The sequence below is a fragment of the Chiroxiphia lanceolata genome, chromosome 4, assembly GCF_009829145.1.
Source record: "Chiroxiphia lanceolata isolate bChiLan1 chromosome 4, bChiLan1.pri, whole genome shotgun sequence".
Lineage (NCBI taxonomy): Eukaryota > Metazoa > Chordata > Aves > Passeriformes > Pipridae > Chiroxiphia > Chiroxiphia lanceolata.
Genome location: NC_045640.1, coordinates 71,669,434 through 71,695,583, shown reverse-complemented (window position 1 = coordinate 71,695,583; position 26,150 = coordinate 71,669,434). Strand labels below are relative to the sequence as shown.

Here is a 26,150-nt window from a genome sequence, read left to right as displayed (position 1 = left end):
TAATAGTCATGGATGCTGTATAGTGTGGCAAAGGAGCTTCTGGATATTGTCCCAAAGACAACTTCTTGACCTTGCCCTATTAAATATCTGAACATTAGGCAGATGTGAAACCAGAAGAGACTTCAAAGAACATTTCCCAATGAGAATTACTCAGATTTGAAAAACCCACCTAAATGGGTGGCCTGACTGAAACTCTTGAACTTCCATAGGAAATCCCAATAGAAAAAAAATCCATGAGATGAGTAGCTCACAGCATAGTGAAATATCTCTAATTAAAGCTCAACAGTTCAGTCTTCACCTTGGTCTACTAGGGTTTGCTAGAATATTTAAATAAAGTAATAAAAGAACTCAGGAAAGAAGCTAATACCAAAACTCCATTAGGTGAAGAGGATGCTTCTCTTTCTGCTTCAAAGGTTAAAAAAAAATAATCTGCCTTCACAAAAAAGGGACCTCATATTTACTATAAAAATTAGGCTCTGCAGTTTTGCTGTAATTCTCAAAGAAAATTATTTGAAGACCATTAAAAATGCATTCTCGGAACTCTTAATATTTACTGGCCAAATTTTGTAAGGCTGAGTAAGTTGGATTCATGCTACTGTCTAGGGATCAGTATGTTTTATTTTTTGTATGCTTACTGATGCCAGGAACTCAGGCTGATACTCATTGTACTCTTTGGTAACTTATTAGGTAAGCAATTTATACTCAGGGTGGTCTCAGAGGACTTATTAATTGAAAACATGATAATTAAGGATCTTTTCTCCTGGCTTGAGATTCCACGTTGCTTGGATTTTACTGTGGAGCACATAAATATTTCTATGAAATGTATAACGACATTTTTGTAGAGATACCTACCTATCACTTTATTCTTTTTCCCATTTTTTATTGGTGTACACAGCAAACTCTTTATGTGTTGGCTTACATTTTCTGCATTGTCATTCTGTTAGACAAACAAAAAGAATACAGTTACAATTTCAGAGACGAGGGTTCAGGTGGCTGAGGGTGGATCTGCAACTATTCTTTGCTTACATACTCCTTCAAAAGGAACCATGTCTTCAAAGAGTTTGCACACAAACAACAAGTAGGAAAACTACTACCAGCTAGGGCAACATTCCACATCCTTCCAAAGATTTTCCATCGTGTCTCGTGCTCCAGTAGAAGGAGAATCAATTTATTTGGGGAGTGGAAGGTTGGATCAAGAAGACAATGCCTCTTTTTCAAATACCTGGTGAGAAAAGGGTGTAATTCTACTCTGACTGCTCCTGGAATAATGGGGCAGCTGCTGAGAAGTACATATGGTCCAATCTCTAATTGTATGTGACACAAAAAATGGGCACACATTAATATTTCCAATCAATAGGTTATCTTGTTGGTTTTGTTTTTTTTTTTAACTATTGTTGCTCTGCTCTCTGGTGCTGTGCAAGGACTGTAGATAGGATCTTGCCAGGCGAGTGCACAAACACTGTAATGCTTACAAGTGGCAATAGGAGATGTGATTCTTTAAAGAAATCATTAAAGGATTACATCATGCCACACACTTTACACGACTCCAGCCACTTAAGTACTACTACTTAATAGTAGCCCATTATCAAGAGGGTTATATGGAATAACTCAGGAGCAGGATTGTTTTCTCAGCTGCAATACCTGTGCAATCAGCTGTAAAAAAAGGAGATAAGAATTAGCATCTCTCCCTAAAAGTCAAACAGGAGAGGACTGGAGATGAAACCACAGTGCACGGTGCTAGATAAAAGTGCCTGATGCAGTATTAGTGAAAAGGAAGGAGAGTAAGCCAAAACCAGGCTTAAATGCCTTTAAGGAGCGTTGTAGATATTTGAACTTTGTCTCCACTGCACTAACTTTGTTGGTTCGGGGAAGAACACGGGCACCTGACAGCTGAAACTTAGCATTTGGCTTCTGTGCTATCCTTGGAAATGGCCTGAACCTGAGGCAACTTCACAGCTCAACATCACAGCACAAATAAACTCAAGCTGCTCTTCTGCCTCGTGCCATTTCCTAGGCACTTCAGGCCACCAAAGCTCAAAGGTATTTTCACGAGGTGACTACAGATGCTGTTGAATGTCCTCCAAAGAAAGAGGCAAGCCAGGGTTTCTAGGGCACTGGGAACACCTGGGATTTCCCTCACGTCAGGGTTCATCAGCTTTCAAAACATTTAGCCTCCAGCCCTGCCTTGGTACTGCTCCTAAGCTGTGTGCTGAACAACATTATCCACAATTCTTTCCAACAGCACTGTTATTTTCTTTTTATTACTTCCTTCCATAAGGTGTATTCCAGGCAAAAATGCAAAATAACTCTACTGAACAGCCTGCTTCAGACAAACAGTCGTTTGGATGACTCTCAAGGTATTAATTTTATTTTTAAATGTCTTCCAAATAATCACCTCTTTCTTTATTGATCTATACAGTATATCCACCGGATTCTATCTGTACTTCCAGTCCTGCAGTTAAGAGCTTTGGGCCCAGTACTGCAAAGTGCTGAGCACTCCTAGAAATCCACTCCAGAACATTCATGAAAGCTTGCACAGAAAACAAAAAGGGAAGCAACAGAGCTCCCCACCACAAGCCTGCCCCTTCTTTCCACTTACTGGAACAATCACACTGAACACTATGTTTTCTGACCTCTTTGTTGTGTGTCTCAGAACAAATTTTGGTAAAAAGCCATCTGCTGACCATAGCAACTCATGTCCCTCTCATTACCCTCTCCCTGTGCCCGTCTGGGAAACAGGCTTAAATACAGTAAGAAGAGCAGACATCTTTCTAATTTCTGCAAGGACAGGAAAATACAGAATTACAAGTTTGCTTTTTGTTAATGACAACTCTGCAGGCAACCTGACTGGAATCTGAGTCCTGCCAGGTGACCTTCCCTCCTCACTCTCCAGTATCCGTGTGCTTGGTAGTACACCATACCACGAGATCACACTTGTGAAGCAAAAGCTCCCAAACAAAAGTGAATTTGTTCCATCTCCAAACCAGCAAAGAGCCTGCATCTGTAACATTAATCTTTGCCAGAACAAGAAGGGAAAGGAAAGGATAAAAGGGAACTGGGAGCCTCCCAACACTCTCTGTGTACCTTCCTTTGTGCTTTCATTATTCTAACTGGGGCCATTACATTGACAGAAACAATAAGGGGAAAACAAAAAAAGCCTTGAAAGGTAAACAGAGAAACATTTTCTGTTTCTGATTTTCAAATCTAAGCTTATTTTCCTTACCGTCCAGGGAAATCTTCTGTCTTTGCAGACATCTGGGATGTTGAGTGGCTCCATGGTGTTCTTGACGTACTGAGCATACATGTAATTGATTTGGTTTGTGTCGTTGTCCCTGAAGGACACAACAACAACACCATTGTTATGTGCATGGCATGAAAATGAGGCACTGTATTTATGCCCAGCAGGTAAGAGTAATATCTTTCCTGTATGAGAAAAGGATCTATAGCTACAACTAACAGATATATAATGGGGTCGAGTTCAAACCCTGGATCCCAATCCAGCTGTCATCACAAAACTGCAGAGTGGACTGATGTGTGCTTTCCACCATTTCTTATTCAACATTAACACTGAACACCAAGCTGAAAAAATAAACAAATCCCTACGGTTTACACAGATGAAGGACAGAGAATGAACAGCTGCGTTTATATAGAAATAAACAGAACCTTGTGAAAACCAACTCCATTCACAAATCTGACACACTTAAAAAGCCAATACTGGATGAAATTCCCATTAGTTAAAGAGACTGCAGCAGGTATCACTTGGGAATTTTCTGCTTCTAAGTTCATTTCAAATTTGTTCTAAAAGTAAAGGCCCAATCAGTCATATGGAGATTCTGTTACTGAAATAGAACTGTTTATTCCAAATTGGGACACAAAGGACATTTACAGAATCAGTCATCTCCACTCTTTTAGTCACAGCTTATTTAATTAAGGTATTTTAATTCTCTTAGACCCTCAGACCCTCCTGCCTTCGAGGACATATGCCCTCAAAATAAACCTACTGCCATCAAGCTCCTGGAGTTTCCCTCCGACATTTGACTTGACTTTAGTTATCCTCCTGCTGTAAGGATGTTCACAGGGCTGGAGGGGTCCTTGATTATGTAACAAGCCTGAATTTTATTATGTAAAGTAATAATTCCTATCCAATCCATGTCATTATTTCTGCTATTGCCCAAAAATCGTGCCCTTCAAGCAGAGCAGAGGTTCTAACTCCAGTGGCTGACTCACAGTACAGTCCTCAGCACGTAGCTGTGCTGTCTCATGAACAAAATTCTGATAGGAAATTCAGCCTCCAAAATTCCTCCCCTATCAGTTATGAGAAATAATTTACTGATGGCCCATGCAAGCAGTAAATCACATTTTGAGTCCATTAACTAGTAACCATAAAAGGGATAATGAAGTGGAAGGGTCCATTCTCATAGTGTAGAAGAGCAAGTAAAGAGGAACTTTCTTTTTCACCTTGTGATCTTATCAGACTGTCGTACCTCTCTACACTCTGGTTGTACAGTGTCTAAAACTGTAATACAGCTCAACAGTTTTTGGTTGCTTTAGCCACACACTTTGGACATAATTTTCTAATATATGGAAATTATTTTAATATAATAAATGTTTACTGCAAAAAAAGCATCAAAGGGGTACAGAAATCTCCGTTTTCTCTCTGCACACAATATCCACAGTGAACATTTTATATACAACTGTGTCTCTTTTTGACATTATTTGAAACAGCTGTCTTTGATGGCAGAGAAAAGTAATGGAGACAGTAATTTTCAAACTTCAATACACAGGTTCAGGCTAAATTTGGAAACTATTTAATCTGGGTATTTTAATTCAGCTATTTCTACCTCTCCCTTCCTCCCAGTTGGTTTCTCAAAGATGACTGAAAGTTAGAACTTTAGGACTTTAGTCTTGATTTAGTCAGACTTGTTCTTTAAGCCAGCTTCCTTATCTATGAGATAAGGGTGATGATTAAAATAACTGATTAAAAACATTAATAGGATTATTATCTTCTACTCTACACCATAGCTGTCTACACAGATTTCTTACAGAGCAGTTTTAGAGCTGCTCACCAAGTTAGAATTTTACTTCTCCCATTTTGCACATGTCTGTAGCTTAGCCTTGTGATACCAACATGTACTTGGACCTGGCAAAGTGAAGAGATCGGGCCCTACTCTCCTCTTCTGCTCAGTGGGGCCTTTTCAAGGCAAGAGAGTTTGTCTGGGCACACTTCAGGGCAAAACTTGCTCTCTAAAAGTAGCAGTAATACCTAGGACCCAGTAGAAATAAGGCCTGTTATTATGAAAAGAATATTAATAGCATAGGTTCTTCAGGATTCTCCTGGGATGAACAAAGGTCTGAATTCGCTGGTTTACCTCTTCAGATTTTCAGCAGAATCTTCTAATTCCTCAGATTCCATGTGAAACACACTGGAAAATGTATCCTGGAATACCGAGAGGATATTTTAATACACAGGTCTATAAGGCTGACATAAATTAGAATAGTATGATCCGTGAAAACCTTGCTGCAGTTACCAAGACCTATTCTGTAATAAACACAAGTGTAAAATTCTTTCCCTTCATTTCACATTATACAGGATCCTGCCACAAAGATATCTTTTGGTACAACTTCAGGTATCGTTGAAGTGTCTTGAGTCTCTACTGATGACTCTGAGAAAAAATGCCAGTATTTACAAGCCATGCCAAATTTATCTGTCAGCACAGAAATTCTTTAATTAAACAAAGACCAAAACCTCCCGAGTCAACACCCGGCCTGAGCAGATGCCATAAAATTAAAGACTGAGCACGAAAAGATGACAGAACATACTATGGGTCAGAAATCCTACAGAGTCAGGGTGGAGGGAAGCCCAAACCACTCCCAGGGAATAAGCACTTCTGCCTTTAGCCAAAAAGCCACACTCACGGGACAATCTTCATCCACTATGAAGATGGTACACCTCTGCACTTGCATGAAGGATATTATAGTGGCAGCTATCTTCTTCAGGATTACTTCCAAAGACTGCTGCTCCTCAAAGATCAGGCTGGCAAGGTCAAGAAGCACCTGGGGAAAAGGCCTTTTGTGAAATTTTGACTAGTTGTGATTTATGCAATAATTAGCATTACTACTGTCTTTGAGTCTTCTCTCCCCTGAATCAAGGAAGTCAGTGTGTATGTCTGTGACCAAAATTAAATATTGGCTCTCACACAGACTGCAAAGTAAGTGAATAACAGCCAGTTTGACGCTTTTGATGGAGGAAATAAATAGCACAGATGGCTGGCTGATGTTTTGGGTCAGAGAGGCAGAATAGATTTAGGCATTAACAGGTCATCAAATGAAACCTGAGAAATCCAGACAACACAGTTACTTGTCCTCAGGAAACCTAATGATTTCCTATGGCTCATGTGTGCATCCTGAAAACAGTGATATTTACATTTCTTAAAGCTTTGGAACACTATTATTATCTGTTGTAATTCTAAGCAGATCCTCAATGAACTCATTCGGTGAAAGCATCGTTTGGATACAGCACTTCAAAGCTGCTGCTGGAGGACTCAGCTGCTCAAATGTGCTCGAAGGCAATTTGAAAAATTAGCCAAATTTGCCCCAGTTTAGCAACACTGAGGGTCACTTGAATACTCAGACCCACCGGGAAATGGTTCCGTACCTGATTCCGCCTGTTCTCCAGCAGAGACGTCTCGTACAACTGCGCGTTGTGAAGGACAATTCCGCAAAATGCCAAATAGGCGGCAAAGTCCTGCAGACAAACGAACATCAGCACCTCGTGGAGATGATGCCCCACAGCCAAAGATAAGCTGCTGCAGTGTTTTGTTTCCACTTGGAAGTATTAATTGATATTTTTGTTGGTTTTGGCAACCGCACATTCAGGGTCTGGGTTTTTTTCAGTTGCTCCTAATTTGTTATTTCCTCAAGAATCCTTTCTCCTTTTTTTTTAAACTAATGATCTTCACAGGTTATCTTGGTGCAAGTAGGATTGATAAGACTGATGTAAGAAGCAGCTCAAATCATTTTGCAGCAATGCTTATTTTATCTAGAAAACCTGAGCGCAGACAACCAGCCTCTCTCATTTTGGGCAATTCCATCTCTTGGAAAGGGGAAATAAAATTCTGCTAACATAGCAAACCCACAATTTTCTCCCTCTCAGTGTGGGATTAATTCTGATATCCTGCAGATGCTCAGGCTGCATTTTGTTTTAAAGGGGGAGTTTTCAAAGAGAAAGGCTGAATTCAGATTCTTTTATTGCTGAATGTTAAGTCACTTCTTCAGCCTGAGAACAGCCTGGCTTTTGCCAAACCAACCTGAATGGGAAGTCTGGAAATATTTGGAAAGCAACTGCAGTGTGAGAATTAGGAATCAATTCTACTGTCTGCTCTACTGATTATCTTAGACATTGGTCATAACTTATGCAAAGCTTTTTCTTTTTCTGCAGCTGCTATATTGAGAAGTGACACAGTATTTGAAAGAGAATCACTACACAAATCTTAATATTCAAAATATATTTGTTGGGCATTCCAGGAGAGTTGGAACCATTGAATAAAAAATGATGCCTCTTACAAGTTATGAAACTTGCAATGCATTTCAGGAGAATAAGCCTGTGTTTCAGAGATAAATGACAGATAACATCGTGATCCAGAAATCAAACTATTCCACATCCACATTTCTCATGGCCTCAGAAACAAAGACATTTGCAGGATTAGCAGGAGCTTTTACTTTTTCAGAAAAATAAATTATTAACATGTGCATCTCCCATCCCCCTGGGAAAACAGAAGAGACAGAAATGGAAAAAGCTTTTACACCTTTTCATCCTGTTCAGTGAAGGTGCCACCAATTCCAGATTTCTTGTTGATTGCTTGAGCCACACCAACAACCTAGAGTGTTCAAAATGGAGCAATTAGGAGTCTGTCATCAGATTGTATTTCTAGGCATATGTATAGAAGATAATAAGTGATCATTACAGGTATTTGGTTGACTATTAAATCGAATTGTTAGTATAATAAATGTTTCCCACCTTAGCCTTTCTGTATGTTTCCCTTCCTTTTGAGACTTTGCAGAGTGTTATTAATCTGACATAAAGTATAGGCAAAGCTTTTAAATTTTTTAAGATTTTTTTGGCATGATTACAACAAGTGATAGAAAAACTGCAAAGAACTTCCTTTGTTTGAGTCCAAGTAGTGTAAAACCAATGCAAGGTGTTAATGATGGTATTTTTTCATCTCGCTTTTTGGGGGATAAACAGTATCAGAAGGAAACCGTGTGTGGTGTTTAAATGTTTAAAAAGTTAACTGTTAATCATTACACTTGTAACTGCTAAACTGATAGAAGGCACGTGGGTTTATTTTTGTAATGGAAAAGAAGACAATTTACTATCTCTCAGCCCCGCATTCCCAAAATACTGATGTTACAAGCAAGGTCATTGTTCTACAGGATGAATCGCTGCCAACTGTGGGCTCAAAAATGTCTCTCTGAAATAAAGCTGAACTGTCAGCTCCCTTCCACACCACCCAGCTTTTCCCACAGTCACCCTCTCATTCACTTCAGGGAGGAATATTTGTTATCCAGCGAACTTCCTTTCTGTAGTAACAACTTACCACTAGTCTTATCTACTTCCATGGCAGACTTTGAATGAAAGCAAATCCTTTAAGCAGTCAATATGCTTTTATTTTAACCTACACGTGCAGAGATTAATGGTGACACCTTTTTCTCATACCACTGTCTTCTCTGGGTATTGATTTAATTTATTTTATTCTATTTCAGTTTTGATCCAGCATAAGCTAAGACAACTTTAATAAGGCCAGAGGCTTTTCAAGGCATCCAGAAGGTGAGTGCTTTCATCTTGTGTAAATACATCCCCTCCATGAAAGCAAAGTCTGTGGTGCTTAAAAAAGCTATAAGAAAACAGTAAAAGGACCATATTTATATAGAAAAAAAAAGGACTATTTAGGCTCCTTTTATCAGCACTGCAGGCTTATGATACATGAACAAAGGCAGGTGTTCCAAGAGCAATGGTCGGTTTTAGAGCTTTGTAAAGGTCTTTCAGTAAAAGGTTTTATCTGAGGAGGGAAGGAGTAATGAAAATAAACCTACTAAAAAGTCATAGTTGACTTGAATATGATAAAAAAACGTGCAAGTGCAAACCTTTTTCTTTGTTGTTGCTGTTTTAGTGGCATTCTAAGCTTTTAGACAACTTTGTAGTGTGTGCATTTTTTTTTCATACAAAATGAACAGTTTTAAAAATTAAACTGGTCCAAATTGTGGCCTCATTTATATCAGTACAAATTTCAGTGCTTCTCTACATTCTGTAGGATATGGTGTAGAGAAAGTAATGAGAAAAATCTCAGATGGATATTTTTTAGCCATTGGAGTCTTGCCTGCAACCAGGTAATTAGGAGAAGATGTAGGGAACTCAAGAGGATCTGTTCCTGTTACTAAAGTAATTTTGTAATTAGGACAAAAGTACATCATGTAGTAACATTTTAGGCCATGGAGAACATATGCCTGCATTTTAGAGAATTCTAAGCACAGTATGAAACCCAAATCTTCATTTTTAAAACTTATTACAAACAAATCAGCAATAACAATAGGCCTGACCAGTGATCTCCAGCTGGGAGTTATGTTTGCACCAGCTGAAAAACTGAATCCAAGGTGACTCTGAGCTCAGCTGCACAGGAAACTTTCTCAGATATCAGGTACATACAAAGCATGAAATGTTCGTGGCAATAAACAAGAGAAATCTGAGATAAAGCTTGGAGAATATTGGGAAAATATAACAGGTGAGTCATGTAGCAATAAAGCAAAGATGTGTATGTTTGATTCCTTGTCATTCTCCTGCTGCAGCTCCAGAATTAGCCTGTATATTTCTCGGTCACACAAGGCAAAACTAATAGGAAAGAAAGGGGTTAAAAACATTCTTGCTGGCAGCACAAGCGATCTTCCAGGGCTCCACTTGTCCTCTAACCTTTCTTCTCTATCTACTTTTCCCATTTAAGAAATCCTGATCCACATTGCAAGAAGAGATTTCTTCTAATTCTTAGAGAACTTTATTTTTGCTATTTTCTTGCCATAGCTGAGCCCTGCCTCTAAAAGTAGCAGCCTGCCTAGAGTGTTTCCCAGTAGGTGATGACTGATGACTGTGCTGTGGATTTTATCTCGATTGTTTCATGCTGCAGGTTTTTGTGCATTAGGATTACAGGCCTAACTCTGGAAAAGCTCTTCCAGCTCTACAGGCCATTGGTGCCCTTTTTAGTTGGTTCTTACTTCAGCTGACTCAAAAATACAATTAATTTTGCTTCCTAGGAAGATATATTTTTGATTTGCTTTTGCTGGCACCTGAAGAAAAATTACATTAGGCCAAAGAATGGTAACAGAAAGAGGGGAACTCAACTTTTATCTCATTTTCAACAAGAGAACATACCCACTTCAGGAGACAGACTAAGTGGTGTTAACCTTACTTCGCTCTCCTAGTCTTGTAGAGCTTTGATTCAGGCTTATAAAATTATCCTGCAGGGACAGAACTGTATTTACAGACTTCCATTTTTAATAAACAAAACTTTCACATCCTCTTCTATCATTCATGCCAGCAGCAGCCTGCGTGATTTCCAGCAGTCCAGTGAATGTAACACGTGTCTCAGCGTAAGCTGAAAATCCACCCAAGAAGCAAATTACTGATCTCCATAATCCTGCAGCAAGACTGCTACTGGAACTTGGGGGAGTTTGTTTAAAGTCAGCTTGGCTGGAGCTCCTCTATTCTGCAGCAACTGTGATATCTGAAGTGTTCACTGAAGGAGAAAATGACTTCCCTGGCTGGCAGGAACGTGCCTGCTCACGTTTTACACAACAAAATACAACGGGATATTTTCAAAGGCCTTTGGAAATAGTAGCAAACAGGGCAAAGTGAACAACAAACTAAACAATTGCCAGAATAAAACATTTCCCTAGCCAATTACTGGGAAGTTCAGTCTTGGAGCCTGGGAGAGAGGTCTCAGTTAATTCAGTTAAAAGTTCCGTGTAAGAAAATCCTACAGATTTTAGCAGAAAACAAACTGAATTTGAATTTAATGCAAATTACTATGCATGGCTGAATGAAAAAAAAATGCAGCAGTAACAGAAAACTGTGTGATTCCTGTAGATGTTCTGTGGCAGCTGTGGTGTCTCTGTGCATCAGAGACCTTCCATTCTCCAGATATTCCAAACCTGTTAGAGAGCTGTGCTGAGCCTGTGTCAGCCCTGCATAACTCCACAGGTTGGATTAAGCCAAGGAATGGAATAAGGGCTGCTATTCCCTGCTCAGTTCTGTCGAAAGGGCTGTTTGTTGACAAGTGCCTACAAAACAAGGTGCAGACATCCTTGGTGATATTTGCCACGACCTCTGCAGTCCTTTCTCTGGGTCCCTGAATCCAAGCCCAAACGAAACCAGAAGACCTGTGCCACTGCATTTCCGGACTTTCCAGAAGCCCTAGAAGGCAAACCAGCACCATTTGGAGCTTTTCCTCTTTGGTACTAGTTCCTGGGTCCTTTTCATGGGCTCTTTTGTGAATCAAACTGTTTGCTTTTCATCTGTGGAATTTCTTACTAGATGTTATTTTTAAGTGAGGCTTTGGTTTCTCACATGCCTCATGGAAATATAGGCAAACGTGAAAAGCATCTACTGGAAAAATCTCCATACTTCAGCAGGCCCAGAGGATTTAATAATCAGCATGAGATTTTCTTCCTCTCAATTACTGACTCTTTTGTTTTTAAAAAAACAGTCCTAATACTAAACAAACAAACAGAAAGCCCCAGTTGCTTCTCTTTCTCAGTGCTTATTTTTGGATGACCTCCAGAATCATCTTTTGACTGTGGTTGCTGACATCCTGGGCTAAGGCAGCATTCAGTAGCCTCCATATTAATAGAGGGGCTTTGGGGATTTTTAAAATTTTATCTATTTATTTTTTAACAGGGAGGAGTCAGTATTCTGGCTTTGTTGTTCTGGGGATTTTTAAACAGACAAAGCAGCAGAATGGAAATGGAAAATTAAGGACTGATTCATTGACTCCAACGATCTCTCCAGAAACATGCCAGTCATTTGTTGTGGTGAGAAGGAGAAAAACCTTCTGGTACAGACTGTAAAAATCAGAAAAAATTAAAGTTGCAATCCTTTCCTATAAGAACTCTTAGAGTTTAGCACCTTCAAATTATTGCATATGAGTATAACACTCTCCTCAAACTTCAGGTTGGTTGAACTTTTCCAAATAAACAAATTCCTGCTTCATTTCCCCTTGCTGATGCACTTAGGAGTAGAAGGCTGACCCAGGACACGGCCCATTGCAGGTTTATTCAGCCCCTAAGTCATGGTGCACTGGACACACAGACTGCAGCTCTTATTCCTTCCCCCACCCAGCAGCAGGACCTGGGGAGAAATGGGCACTTCCACGCTCCCTGGCCAGCAGCAAGACTTTTCTAACTCAGTTCTGTTCCCATCTGCATGGGGCAGAGCATTTTTTGCCACTCAGCTGTTCCCACCACATCTGCTTTGCTCATCTGCTGGCCCAGGGCCAGCAGTGGCTGCAGGGGAAGACTTTTAAGCAAGAGTAGGAAAGGATCAAGTGCTGTCCTTGGAAGAACTGAAAAAAAGAAAAAAATTTAGGCCAAAATTAGTAGTACGTGAAGAAAGGAAAAGCTGGCTGGTCATCTGGGTCAGCTGCAGTAAGATTCAATAGACAAGTTAAATCAGGAGCTTAATCAATTTATTTAATGAAAGAAAGGTTCAGTGCAGTAAGAGTCAAGGTGAAAAACTCCGTAAGAGGAGTGAAAGATGGAAGAGCAAGAAGAAGAAGGTATGATGCCTTCAAACCAATCCTGGCAGCCTTTCTTTTTGGGAGTTTGAGCTTTCTAGAAGCAAACCATAAATGCTCTAAAAAATAAATGAATTGCAGGAGAGAAAAATCTCCACCTCAAAGCTCAGACACACTCTATAGAGAGCCTTACCCTTTGTGAGTATTCCTGGAACTGGTGATGTGGCTGAAGGCTCCTACAGTCAGGATCAAAGGAAACCCAAATGTACTTCACTGACAGTAACTCTTAATTGCAGTCTCAGTGCTCTGGGATAGACCAGTAAGTGTGCAGAGAACTTTAATGCTCACAGATACTTGGTGCAGGAAGCAGGACCAGCACTTCTAGAGTTAAATCCATATATTCTACTGCTGCATCTGGGATTAAATGCTGACAGTTCCCTCTGGCTTACATTACTGAACTGGATAAGATAAAATTAAAGTCCAAACAAACATAAGCAGTCTTTTTTTAAAAAAAAAAAAAAAGATAGTTTTATAGTGGAAGATAATGACTGGCAGCTAATAGAAGTTTAAAGCATCAGTGTGGTTGGAAACAGTATTACATGAAGTGATCCTAAGACTGCAACTTACCTCTTCCCTGTGATTCTTTATTGGCATACAGAGAATGCTCTGAGTCTTATACCCTGTGATCTGGTCAACTTCTGCATTGAATCTTGGATCCTGATACAAGAAAAAATACAATTATTAGACTACTTGCTGAAAGATCACTTCTTTTTCTTCCTTTGTTTAAAGGTTAAGAAAAGCAGAATGTTTGATTTAACTGTTACCCAGGATAACAAAGGTTCCATTACTAGGTAATAATTATATGAAGTTGTTATTCTCAGTGTGTTAAAACAAAAACCATGAAGAACAACAACAAAAAAAAACCCCACCCAAATCCTAGGAGAAGCCTTTTTTTGCACCTAGACCATTACTATCATGAACATGTACACAGACCAACTATCCCTAGTGGAGCTTTTATCATCAAGAAGAGATTACAGAAATACACTGAAAGACACATGGCCATGGAAGAACGAAGCTTCATGACTGTGCTCAGTGGTTTTGCTTTTATCAGAGATTGCTTGTTTCATTTTTTCACCTCAGTATTGTTACAAAACTCTGGTTCTTTCAGTCATAGCGCCGTGTGCCTGTGCACACATGTATCTACAGCACAGGTATTATAACCAAAACCACGGGGTGGGGTTTGCACCTTCGCCAGTTTAAGTGAACACAGGTCCTAATACAGGTACTGAAGTGGCAATATTTCAACAGCTGATCATAAGGCACCTTCTTTTTTTGGAGAATTGCTTAGGAGAAGTTTCCTCGACTCACCTCATAGGCGTTCTTGATGTTCAGGGGTTGGCCTATGGCTGCCACGTGCCCCACAATGCCCTTGTTCCACTCCAGGCGGATGCAGTTGTTGGAAGCTTCTTCCAGGGTGGAGCCTTCTGCCACATCAAACAGCCTGCTGACGAGAAACTTCTCATTGGAGCTGTCCTCACAGACCAGGAACAGGGAATAGCGGTCCGCTGCTATCAGCTCGTGGATATGCAGGAAGATCTTATGGCACAGTGCCGTGACATCCAAGTGACTGGAAATGTCTTTTACAAGTTCTAATAGTCTTGAGCACTGATCCCCTGCACTGGTCTCAATCCTTGGAGATGGCAGAGGCATCTGTTCCTTCTTTTCAGAGCCTGAGAGGAAGCTCACTGCTCCTACCGAGTCCGTGACAAAAATAGGCCTTAGGGGTCTGTCAAATTCCGAAGCAGAGATTTTCCTCGCCGGTGTCCCAGGGCTGGTGGTCTCGGCACAGGCAGGCTGGTGACAAGCACAGGATTCGCTCTGGGACTTGGTTCCCTCCTTGCAGACTGGGATGGTGTGAACTCTCTCAGCAAACCATGCATTAACCATTTCTCTGTCAAACAAAAATCCAAATGCAGTGAGCGATGTGAAGGGAAAACCCTCGGGCACTAACACATATTGGAAGCTGATGCTGCAAAGAGGAGAACTTGAAACCTTTTCACCCAGAGGACACTGATGCACCTTTAGGCTGCTCTGTATCAATGCTTTCCAATTTTATGAAGCGCTCAGCCCAGATTAAGCAGTAACATTTAATGCCCCATTAAAAAAAAGCTATTTCTGCCTAAAGGAAATACCTGGGTAGGGCAGAGGGAGACCACTTACGCTGCGCCTTTCAGAATACAGATGAGAAGTCTGCACCATCATTTTGTGCTTGAAAAGTTCCGGTCCTTCCCATTCCTAAGATCTGGATTTCTGTATAGGATGTATATACAATTTATATGAAGACGAAACCTTCTGCTTTAATTCTGTTTTTCAGACCATTTCTGACCTCTAAAAAGATAATTCTGAACTTTAATTCCCTCTGTCAAATCACCTGCCGCCCCTCCTATTTTTATGTCACCGGTCTTCTATTTTTAAGTTAAATTCCTCTGCTCTCTGAGTTAATGAAAAATGCTGGTTTGATTCAAAGCATAGAAGTTTTGCTTAAAAACTGTCATAAAGAAACATGAATGTTTCTATTTCAGCCCCCTTCAAAATAATGAAAGGACAGACTGTTTTCAAACATCTTTCCTATTTCCTTTCCTTGCAGATGAAACTCATTGTCTAACTCAACCCAAAATGCTGAATAACCCTAAAATTGTATTTTTCAAGAGTTCATCACCAATTAAAAAAATGTCATGCATCTCTAGTATTTAACTGTATTTCTCAGATTAATTAGCACTAGGAAGCCAACCCTAATAATATCCTCACTAAATACAGCACGTCTTCAATTAGGCACAAGCAAACATATCATCAATAACAGGAGGATACTTTTTCTTATCACCGTAATATTTTCTTGTCCAAAATTGGGTTTGTTTGGTTGGGGTTTTGTTTGTTTGTTTGTTTTGGCTGTTTTTTTTAAATGTGGGGCTTTTTATTTCGTTTGCTCAGTGCCGAGGATCCCTCACAGCCCAAACCCTACTCTTAGAAGTAACGATTTTTTTGCTGCATTACATAACATACAGGCCTGTGAACAGCAAAAAAATCCCTGTTAGAAGTCTGATCTTTTGGAAACCTTTCCTGGTGGTCATGTTTTAAATTTGGGATATTTTTTATTTGCTCAGCAGCCCACAGGAATTCTGAGAGTGGAGCTGAATGAAGCCATGGAGATGAGTCAGGTTAGTCACCCGCTGATCGGTTACATGCCCCAGTGTACTTCAAATATGCCCTTTTTTTTCTTCTATTGGGGAGCTCTGAAAGAGTTTTCCAGATTTTGCAATCACGTGTCATTTGGAGACCTCAACTGCAGGCAAACATGCTATAAAAAACTGAATTATTAAAACTACCAGTGATCCGTATCATAGCAGTGATACCTATTTTTTGTGGAGTTACCTCATCCAAATGCTTCTTGCAGTGAAGCAGCATAAAGAACAATTAATTTATTATTAGAACTTTAACAATATTACTTTACAGTACTTAAAGAGGATAAATGGGAATTGTGACCATGCATTACTGAAACACATAATATGATTTGCATAGGACAATGTTACATTTGCAAAAGCTGTTTCAGTGAGAGTCAAAATAACAAGCTGGCATTTGGTAACATTTGGAATTTTCATTTATTGGACTGAATAAGAGAGAATAAAAATTTGGGATGAAAATGACCAAAAATATCCTTAAGGAAAATAAAAAGCTTAAGATGCAAAAAATTTGTAAGTAAATGCAGTACAACCTCTAAAATCAGTGCTGGTAACTCTTGTCATCCTGTGTGTTATATATGGGTTCTTTTTGTTTTACTCTGAATCTCCTTAAAAAAATAAATTATCTGGAAAATTTTAGCTTTTTCTAAACAAAATTATCATCTAGCATTAAGGCTGCAGAAAAGAACCTGAAAATGCCAGGTGGGTGGATTTAAACCCGAGACACAAGAAGGTAGGTGCAGAATAAACAGTAGTTTTAAAGAAGTGCCTTGACCTAGATTCACAATTGTACAATTGTTAGGTGAGAGCAATTTGCAGAGCAATCTGATTCACTGCTTATTTCCTCATGAGTAAAGGAGAATATAAAATGCTGTCATTTCACCTACTTCTGGTTTACACTGAATTTACATATGTGGACAAGTTGATACAAGATGCAAGGGCAGAGAAAGAATCTGGTACCCTTTGTGGACAAAGCAAAAGCTAAAGCAGAAGTTTGATTTATCAGTTGAGACCTGTCATTTTATTTATTCTGGCGTGTTGTATAATGATGTCCCCTGGCCTGTAGCAGCAGCAATCAGTACTCTGAATTCTAATACCTGTTCTCAAACTGTGGCCATGAAATTATTTAGTTTTTACCATTTTGCCTTTTTACTGTGTAAAATAAGCTTTCATTTCTCTGTCTCGTGGAGGTTATCGAGGGATGTGGAACATAACTGTAAAACCTTTCACATGAAAGGAATTACATTTAGCAGGAACTGACAACTTGCTGGGTATCTGCACTGTTTATGAAGCGCTGCAGCATTGAACAGAACTATATGTGGAGCTGCATAAATATGAGTAACTTATTCCTGTCCTTTAATGTCTCTTGGATGATGGTTCCGTAACTTGCCAACAAGGTGCGTGATTCTCAGAAAGCTCCTTAAGTTAACAACTACAGCAACAAATCCTTAACTAAACTGTTTAAAGCATGCTTTGCAACTTCAAACCATTTAAGCATTTTTATTTGAGCAACAGGAAAGCCATTCAAATTCGCTGGAAAAAGAACAGTGTTCGCTGACCTTTACTGAATGCCTCTTCTAACAAGGAAACTATTTAGCTCCCTTTACTCACCCAGTTACACACACAGGGTGGAAGAACTGGCATTTCTCATTAGCTGACGTATTCTAACTCTATTTAAAATCTATCAGACAAAGTCCTGACATGCATTTGCTTGTTGACACTCAATCCTATTTAACAATGCCTGACAAGAGGAGTATTATGACTAACACGAGTACTCTCACGGCACAGAATCGGCTCAACAGATATCTGATACCAGACACTTACTGAACCACAAGTGAGGTTACTGGAAACTAGTAACAAGTGCTATGTAGGATTAAGATGTCGTTTTGAAAGGACTACAGGAAGAAATAAACACTTGTGACTACTCCATTCATATGAATAGTTTGCATTAGGCATTGGCATTGTCAAGAGATGACTGTAAGTACAAGAGCCTTGCTGTAGTTTAGAAGGTGCAGGAGCAGATTCTGATCCATGCAGACAGTTAAAATCAATGCAATGTCTCTATCCCAGCACAGCAATCACTGCCTGTTGAGGAGTTAGAGCATCCATTCCTCATGACCTGGATGCATCCTTTACTGCAGTATGAGCCTTCACTCAGGAGAGCTGTGATTTATCCCAGAGTTCATAAATAGCAATTTTTTAGTCACTCCTATCAGCCAAACCCAGCCTTTCCTCTATAAAGCACAGGATAGTAGTGACTGCTGAATTTGGCTGGTGACTCCATCAGCAGGTGACAAAACTGGAGAGGAATTTTGGAGAGATGGGGATGAGAAGGGGATGAAAATACAATGGTGGACAAAACATTTGAAGGAAAAAAGAAAAAAAGATTGTGTGATCCTCCCCTCTCTCATCGCTTATATACAAATGCACATTATCTGCAGTATATGAAGACTTGGGAACTTCAGAGGAATTCTTTGGCCCTGATTTGTTAAATGCTGTATAGAAAGTCCTGTAAAGCAAGAAGTTTTCAATATGAATAGGCAACAAAAATAGATCACTTGGTAAGAAAACACAGGCACAAGGATGTGACATGGCTTGAGCCAGGTCATGCAGGAGGGCACAAGCAGAGCTGAAGACACCCTCAGGTCTAAGACTTGAGGAGAACCTTGCTGTATTTCCTGTGCCTGTGTGTTAAACCATGCTGACACAACACTAATCACTATTCTATTCATACACTGGGAATATTAAATAATTTACTGTACCCATCTTTGCTTCATTGTGATTATCTTCAAAATACACAGCCGACTTCTCATAAAAAAACCCAACCCAGTGAAGATGTTTAAATATTAACAGCCAGATTATGATTGTCTTGCTCACATATATAACCACACTGCATATGTAAGACAGTACCAACATGACCATTCAGCAACTGTTTGGCATCTTTGGACAAAATGGGCAAAAACCAGAATGCAAAACTAATACTGAGATGCAAAGTAAACTGCATCTTGCTTGTCTTGCACAAAGAATGCTTAATAATCACAGTACCATAACAGAACCGAGTGATAAGTAGCTTTCAGTGAAACAACTAATAATTCCCCATTTTCTCTGTTGCTCATAAATCTTTCATCTATACCATGTTTAATGTTTCAGTAGTTGTGTGGCCTGTTTTGCTAATTTTTCACTCAAACCAGCAGTTACTGATAACACACTTCAGGAGAAGGATTCCAAACTTGCCTACTAGAAAATGCCAGCTTTCAAGTATCGGAATTCCTGGGGCCTAATCGTGCTAGTGTTGAAACCATCTATATTTCAAGCTAAGCTTCATAACTGTTTTCTCAATTGCCTTCCTTAATATAACCACTAGATGTCTTCAAATTTCTCTCCCGCATCCTGGCATAATTTAAACATGGAGATCATTTAAAGCATTAGCAATAACTCAAAGCCTATTCAGTTTTAACAAATGAATTTGGAATTCAAAGCTACTAGGACATTACACTTGCCTTCCCACTTGCTATTTCACAGTCATGTTCTAAGTGGGTTTTTGCCTTTTCTGGCCATAGAAAAGAGGCCTCGTCGGATGGAAAGAGCAAACTGACTGTAAAAGAAGTGTTTGCAGACTGACTAAAAGAGCAGCTTGACAAAAACAATAGTTGTTTTTCCTTAAACCCTTTCCTATTATAGTTAGTGGAGATGCCATTTCTCACAGTGGTAGGCGAGCAGTTTTTCAGGATGAAGTATGACTTAAAGCGAGTGCCAATTTTTTAGCACCTCTCAGTCCGATATATTAGCATACATTTAACATTAAACATTTCAAGTGGCACAAATGACTTCTGTTGGAATACAGATCTAAATTAAGGACTCTAATTCTTGGTTCAAGCCATGCTCATAAAAGACTGAAATAACTTTTCAGAACTATGAAATTTCAATCTTGTCCGAATGCACATTTTTTAAAATAGGAGCCAGAGGTTGCTTTATTATCTGTAACAAACGTATTCAAAGTGGAGAACTAATTCTAGCTGGCTGTTCTTGGCTATTTTCAAGTTTTCTTTAACAACCAAACTGCAAGCTTAACTTTTTATAAGAAAGCTTTCTTCCACAGAAGGGACCTTCTAGTCACACTATAAAGGAAGACAGAATAAATCCTCTGGGACTGAAGGTCAGATTCTAAGGCCTGACCTTTATTTCTTGGTCCAAACTCAAAATTTTAAAAATAATTATGTACATAATGATTTTATTGTGGAAAGCCACAGGACAATACCAGTAATTTTGGTGAAAGATGGATTAAGACTTAAGTTCACACCTACCTGGAGACCTCAGGCCCACTAAATTCCTAAAACAGGGGTTTAGTAGGACTTAAGTGGTGCAGAGGCTTGAGGATGGCTCTCTGTGCTGGGATGAGTTCACCATAATGCACAAATAAATGGGAAAAATATACATCTTTTACTAAGCAAATATATTTAGTGGCTGTATTTTCAGTGCCAGACCTGATGTGAAATTACAACCATGGAGTTCTCCACAAGGGCCGTTTGAGTAGGGCTTCTTTTCTGGCACTTCATAAGTAGCTCATTTTGTATTTAATTCCCTTCTTTTTATATTGTTTTCTTCGAGTCAATCATATAAATGAGAAAGCATTCCATATAAATTTATGTATGTTTCTTTGCCAGTGAGGAAGAGAATTAACTTTTATACTGTGGTTTTGTTAACTGTATTTTTTCGTGGCTGAAGCAAAATGCTTCCACTTTAACAGTGAAAATGAAAACAGGTGGTAAAATATTAGTTCAAGTCAGGAATGTATTGCCTGGAATTCCTTTGTTTGTAATCCTTGATCTCAGCCATGTATTCCCACACAATACAGCTTTAATTCAGCATAAACATAGGCTGTGATGAACTTTATTGGGTCTGAAGACATCACAGGTGATGTATCACGAATATAATATGATAGTAAAGTTACCCTGAAACAAAAGAAGGCAGAAAGGGGTGTTAACTGTTAAAGTAGTTCCCCCCATCTTATTTTCTACCTAAGGTTTACCAGCTGTGTTTTAATTAGTGTATTGTGCACACCCGTTTGTTTCTTTATCACCTGGGGCAAACTGTACGTAGTAAAAGCACGTTCTCCTTGTAGCTACTCAGAATCTTCTGCTGCCTGGTTCATCTTCACACCAAAACATTCTGCGTAGGAGTTCAGTTTAGAGCTTTTGGGGAATTTAAGATGTAAATTGCTAGTAAGTGGTTTCTTATCATTTCTCAAATGACAGTTTCTTCAGTCTGCAGTAATTGCTGTTTTAGAGGTTGTTTCCAAGATACTCCAGCACACACCTACCTTTATTTCCAACAACAAATGCCAGAAATACTCAATCACATTTACAGCTTCATGAATGTGGGTAACATTCCTTACCTTCCTGAGTGCTTTTTGAGTCAGGAGTTTAAAATAGTTTGAGATGATCTTAATGCTTTGCTGTTATCAAGAAAGGCATAAGGATATGGATACATTATTTATAAGTGGGATAACTACAAAGGTAATTAGACCAAGAAGAAAACTTTCCAAAATTTCACAGAAATCAATTTTTTTTCCTGTCCTTACTTCTCAGAAAAGCTCAGTAAACATCCAATAAAACCAAGTAAGTGGAAGAAAATATTCTGATCCCTGCCTTAACACCACTGCTTCCTGTGGTTTTTCCAAGCCATGGTCCAAAGAATCAGTGGATCTGCAGTCCTCTTGTTAATACTTCACACAGGGTAACTTAGAAAAAAAGCAAGTCCCCCTTCAGCACATCCAAACAATCTGCACAGGATTCTGTGCCTCCCCTGGAAAGCTGTGAGTGGTCCTTCAATCATACGAGTTCAAAGCCCACTGTCTATTTACTGTGGTAAATAGGGATGAATATGGCTCACACCTGTATATTTTTAGCATTATTATTTTTTTATATGTCAGTGATACCTTTATAAGAAAAACACGGGCCAAAGCACATTTCGGTGCAGAAGACCTTCAATAGCTCTGTCTCTGAAAACCTGAATATTCCTTCAGAAAAAATTAAGTACACGTGTGTTACCAAACAAAACGGTGACATAACGCATATGACACATAATATTTACGAGAGTCGACTTCAAATAACCAGCTCAAAATGAAAAGCCCTCGAGACAGGGAGACTAGAAGGCAAATGCCCTGCAGGCAGGACATTACAAATTGATTGTCCACCAACCATGAAGATAAAAAAAAAACCCAAACAACTGTGCTTGGGTTTTTTCAAAGGAATAATTGTAACCGATATATTCAAGTTATGCAGTTTCTGAATTCCAGTGCAGTGTCCCAGTATAAATGCGACTCCTGGAATCCTCAGTGAAGCACTATGAAGTACCATGCTGTTAGGGACATTTATTTTTCCAGAGACAACCCCACCTTAATTCATTTGTAAATATTTCCCAACCCTGCTAATAAGCCATTTATTTATTTATAACAAAATAATCTTATTTCCAGTGAAAGGCATATAAAATTTGGGTCAATAATTTGTCTCCATCATGCCGGACATTTAGGAGACCAGACAAAAACTGCCTGTAACAATGCAGTTACCTCTAACCAAGAGGAGATCTTTTACTCTGGCTGTTTTGGCAGTCTGCTGCTTCTGACTGCAAAGAGCACCAAGAGAGAATCACTCCCATATTTTTAAAAGTAGGGACAAACAGGAAGTCAGAAATACAGAAGTATTCCATAGGGGGTTATAATAAGTATCATGTTTGAGCATGTCAATGCATGGATTGCTTTTTTAAAAGAACATAAAAAGGTAAAACTTCAGGAAGACAAAAAGCCATAAATGTGATAAAAACCCCCTGCAGATTATGTCTTCATAGAGTCTAGTTAGAACAATTATGGTTGTAGCAACAGGATGAGGAAACACAAGACACAATCTAAAAGAAGAATCATTTTACTTCAAAAGCTTTCTTCTTCTGGGAAGCCAGAATATGACAGGCAATTCTAAAACTTTTGGAAGGGGAAAAATAATAAGAGGAGCTGGGAAAAAAAAAAAATCTTAAATTTAGTAGGAGCTGGGCATTTAGAAACTCTTGATCTTTAAATGTGCAGTATAAAAAACTCTCCAGCCAGAAGGTTTGTTACCAGCACTGTGTATCACTGAGTGAACCAAATCCATCTCATCCCCAAGTGTGCTGGTGACACACTTCCCCTTTGTTGTTCTGCACTTTGATCACACTGGAACAGCACTTCATGGATAATACCTATTTATACTGCCCCTGCACACCACTTGTCTGCCTGGTACAGGATAAAGTAGTAAAAAACTGATTCCGTAGCTTCCTACTCGCGGGATCACAGTTTATTCCCAGCCTCGAAGGAGGGCTAATTCGGAGCTCTTCCCCGGGATGACACACTGTGGGATTGCAGCCTTGCGCTGCGCAGGGAGAATCCCATGAGCACGGCTCTGTTGGAGAATATCCATGAAGACGGCACAGGCTCAAGGGAGGCAGTGAGGTGGCCTGCCTGCAGACACTGCCCACCTTGGGGCATTGCACATCAAAATACAAGGGGTAAGACATTTGAATGTCCTCATCCTCTACAACACGGTGTAGGGCAGAGAGGAAAGCAGGTGCACGTTTGTTAAGCAGACGACCTGCAGCCCTTCCCTCCAAGAACCCAGAACACGGACTGGGGAGCCCAGTGACTCCAGCAGTTGTTATGAACTAATTGTTAACAGAAAGAAATACCATCTTTTAAAGTGCTGCCTTGCCAGAAAAGGTAATTTTTATTTGAATCGTGACAACAGATACTAATATCAAACTGCCCTGTGCAAACAGGAGACAACTATTCAATGATTATATGAGATGACGTGACTCCCATACTTCAAAAAAACCCAACAAAACAAATATGCAGGCGTAAGACCACCCAAATAGTTAATTTTATAAGTATTAAGACACCTAATTAATTTTTTTAGTGGGAATTACCAAAAGAACTACTGTATAAATTGCTATGGGAATTAATTAATGGCAGAGGATAATATTTAAATTATTTAATATCTACAATAAAATTCCTGTATTAGGTTCTGATTCAAAGCTCATTACTATCAGTGGCAAGGGCTCGTATGGCGCTGTCATAAATGGTTGAGCTGGTGATCTTTTCCTAGCATTATGTAGAAATATTTGAGAAACAGATAGAGCAACTATCTCTATCCATTAGCAATTGTGCCCGTGAAGTCAAATACGTGAAGTCAAATATGCCTCTGTGCTCCTCAAGATACCAAATTAACTAACTTCTTGGTCCGTTGCTTTTAGGACCTGTGAGAACTGTGGCATATTATGAAGCAAAACAAAAAATGAGAGGCAGTAAATTATGATTAGAAAAGAGTTGAAACTAGTTCAAGGAACGCTGCTTTACTTGAGAGAGTGAATATAATGCTAAGTAGCAAAACATTAACAGCATAGTCTTTGTTCCATGTGTGCTGCTCTACAAAGATTCAGCTAAAACAAAGCATGGCATTAAATTTTAGGGTTTTCTCTTTTCAAGCTCTAAGTAACACTACCATGTAGAACATTAAGCCTCTTTACAAAGTACATCAGTTCTTTCAAACCGCTCAGCTTTTCATGTCATCCTCTTCGAACCAATATACACTTAAGTAATTTGTCATTTGTCTTTTGGGAGTACAAACTTATATATAAAAAAGGTATTCCTTATTATATAGCTATAGTTTTCTATTCATACAGTAAGGACAAAAAACCCCCCCAAAACATTCCATGCATGACAGCAGAGAAGAGAGTTTTGAGACAAATGCAATGTTTCCGTCATTTCAAAAACATCACAGAATTGTTGCCAAGCAAGAACTCAAAAGTCAACAGTTTTTCTGCAGAGCCCTCTCTAAATCAGAGGCATGGCCGTCACAGAGACACGACTGAATTGTATTTTCTGAACTACTGCCTATTTCAGAGCCGCACAAACACAAATCTGTGCCTCAGCATTAAAAAAAAAAAAAAAAAAGGATTAACCAAACCTGTCCATGGGGAAAACAAATCTGGCACAGCGGTTACTATTAATTAGCATTCCTATTTGTTCAATACTACATCCAGTTTCCAAAGGAAGTGTGACAGGCTGAACTAATAAAATGCTACTTCTCAAAGCTGCTAACACCCTATTTCCTGGGCAAACAAGCTGCCCTTCAGTGACACACCATGCACTAGTGTTCTGGAGAGTATCAAGGTTAATACTTCCACCTATGCATCCTGCACCTATGCACAGCCTGTTTTAAAACAAAATCAACATTTAAAAGACATTCTAAAAGGCATTTTTATTACTTTTTTTTTCTGTCAAATGAACCTAAGGAAGGGGCAGCAGAAGGGGACCGCCTGACAGATGGTCACAAGTAAGCAGGTGACCCCTGAAGCTTTCTAGCTCTCTGCGAGTCAATTATTAATGGGGATTTCTCCTCTTACCGCCCCATCCCATGCAGAGAGGAGCAGCAGCAAAACCTCATTCAGAATGCATCCATCCCTTCTAAGTGACTCGGGGAAGCAGTAAATCAGCAGCGGTGAGCAGATGGTGCGAGCGGCTCGGGAGCGGGAGGGCAGCGGAGAGGAGCAAAGCGAGCCCGCGGAGACGGCGTGTCCGAGGAGCCAAGCACAGCGCTCACTAACCCGAGCTCTCGCTGAGACAGACCGTGGGAGCCGCAGATCGCCCGTGCTCTGCATCCCCACTGCTTTGTTTATCGGAAAATATTCAAAATGGAAACCTGACTCCACTTCTAAAAATAGCCGAATTTAGTCCAATTCAACTTGAAGTCCCGCTGCCGAAGTGTGTGACAACGGTGAGCAAATACCTCGTCTTATCTCCAAAAGGCAGCATGTTAAGCCAAAGAGGGGAGAAAAGCCCCGACGAGCTCTTCAGGTCCTCGACATCGGGCTCTTCGCAAGGACCGACAGCCAGAAGGGGCGAGCGCCGAGCGGCCGCCCCCGAGCAGCGGCGGAGCCCGGCGGCCCCGCGCCGCCCCCTGCCGGCAGCCACCCCTCCCTGCCCGGGGCCGTGCCCCTGCTCCCCCCGGGCAGCGATCCCTCCCTGCCCGGGGCCGTGCCCCTGCTCCCCCCGGGCAGCGATCCCTCCCTGTCCGGGGCCGTGCCCCTGCTCCCCCCGGGCAGCGATCCC

The 26,150-nt window shown here is 40.0% G+C and overlaps 1 protein-coding gene and 1 long non-coding RNA gene across 7 annotated transcripts in view; one reads left to right on the top strand and one right to left on the bottom strand.

Annotated features, from left to right (window-relative positions):
* Positions 1-26,150, top strand: part of LOC116786128 — a 113,045-nt gene that overhangs the window by 32,605 nt on the left and 54,290 nt on the right. For both annotated transcript variants that reach the window (XR_004356832.1, XR_004356833.1), the window contains exons 4-5: positions 8,764-8,827; positions 15,941-15,994. This is a non-coding gene — a long non-coding RNA (uncharacterized LOC116786128). The remainder of the gene's footprint in view (positions 1-8,763; positions 8,828-15,940; positions 15,995-26,150) is intronic.
* PDE5A (phosphodiesterase 5A) overlaps positions 1-26,150 on the bottom strand; it is a 50,267-nt gene that overhangs the window by 23,104 nt on the left and 1,013 nt on the right. For 2 of the 5 annotated variants that reach the window (XM_032686450.1, XM_032686451.1), the window contains exons 2-9: positions 14,148-14,730; positions 13,407-13,496; positions 7,806-7,877; positions 6,656-6,745; positions 5,917-6,054; positions 5,370-5,437; positions 3,224-3,332; positions 853-937 (exon numbers count right to left, since the gene is read on the bottom strand). In XM_032686450.1, coding sequence (XP_032542341.1) covers positions 853-937; positions 3,224-3,332; positions 5,370-5,437; positions 5,917-6,054; positions 6,656-6,745; positions 7,806-7,877; positions 13,407-13,496; positions 14,148-14,730 — 1,235 coding nt within the window. Of the gene's footprint in view, positions 1-852; positions 938-3,223; positions 3,333-5,369; positions 5,438-5,916; positions 6,055-6,655; positions 6,746-7,805; positions 7,878-13,406; positions 13,497-14,147; positions 14,731-25,444; positions 25,476-25,645; positions 25,965-26,150 lie in introns of those variants that run through there. The other 3 variants (XM_032686453.1, XM_032686454.1, XM_032686452.1) reach the window with 3 other exon arrangements.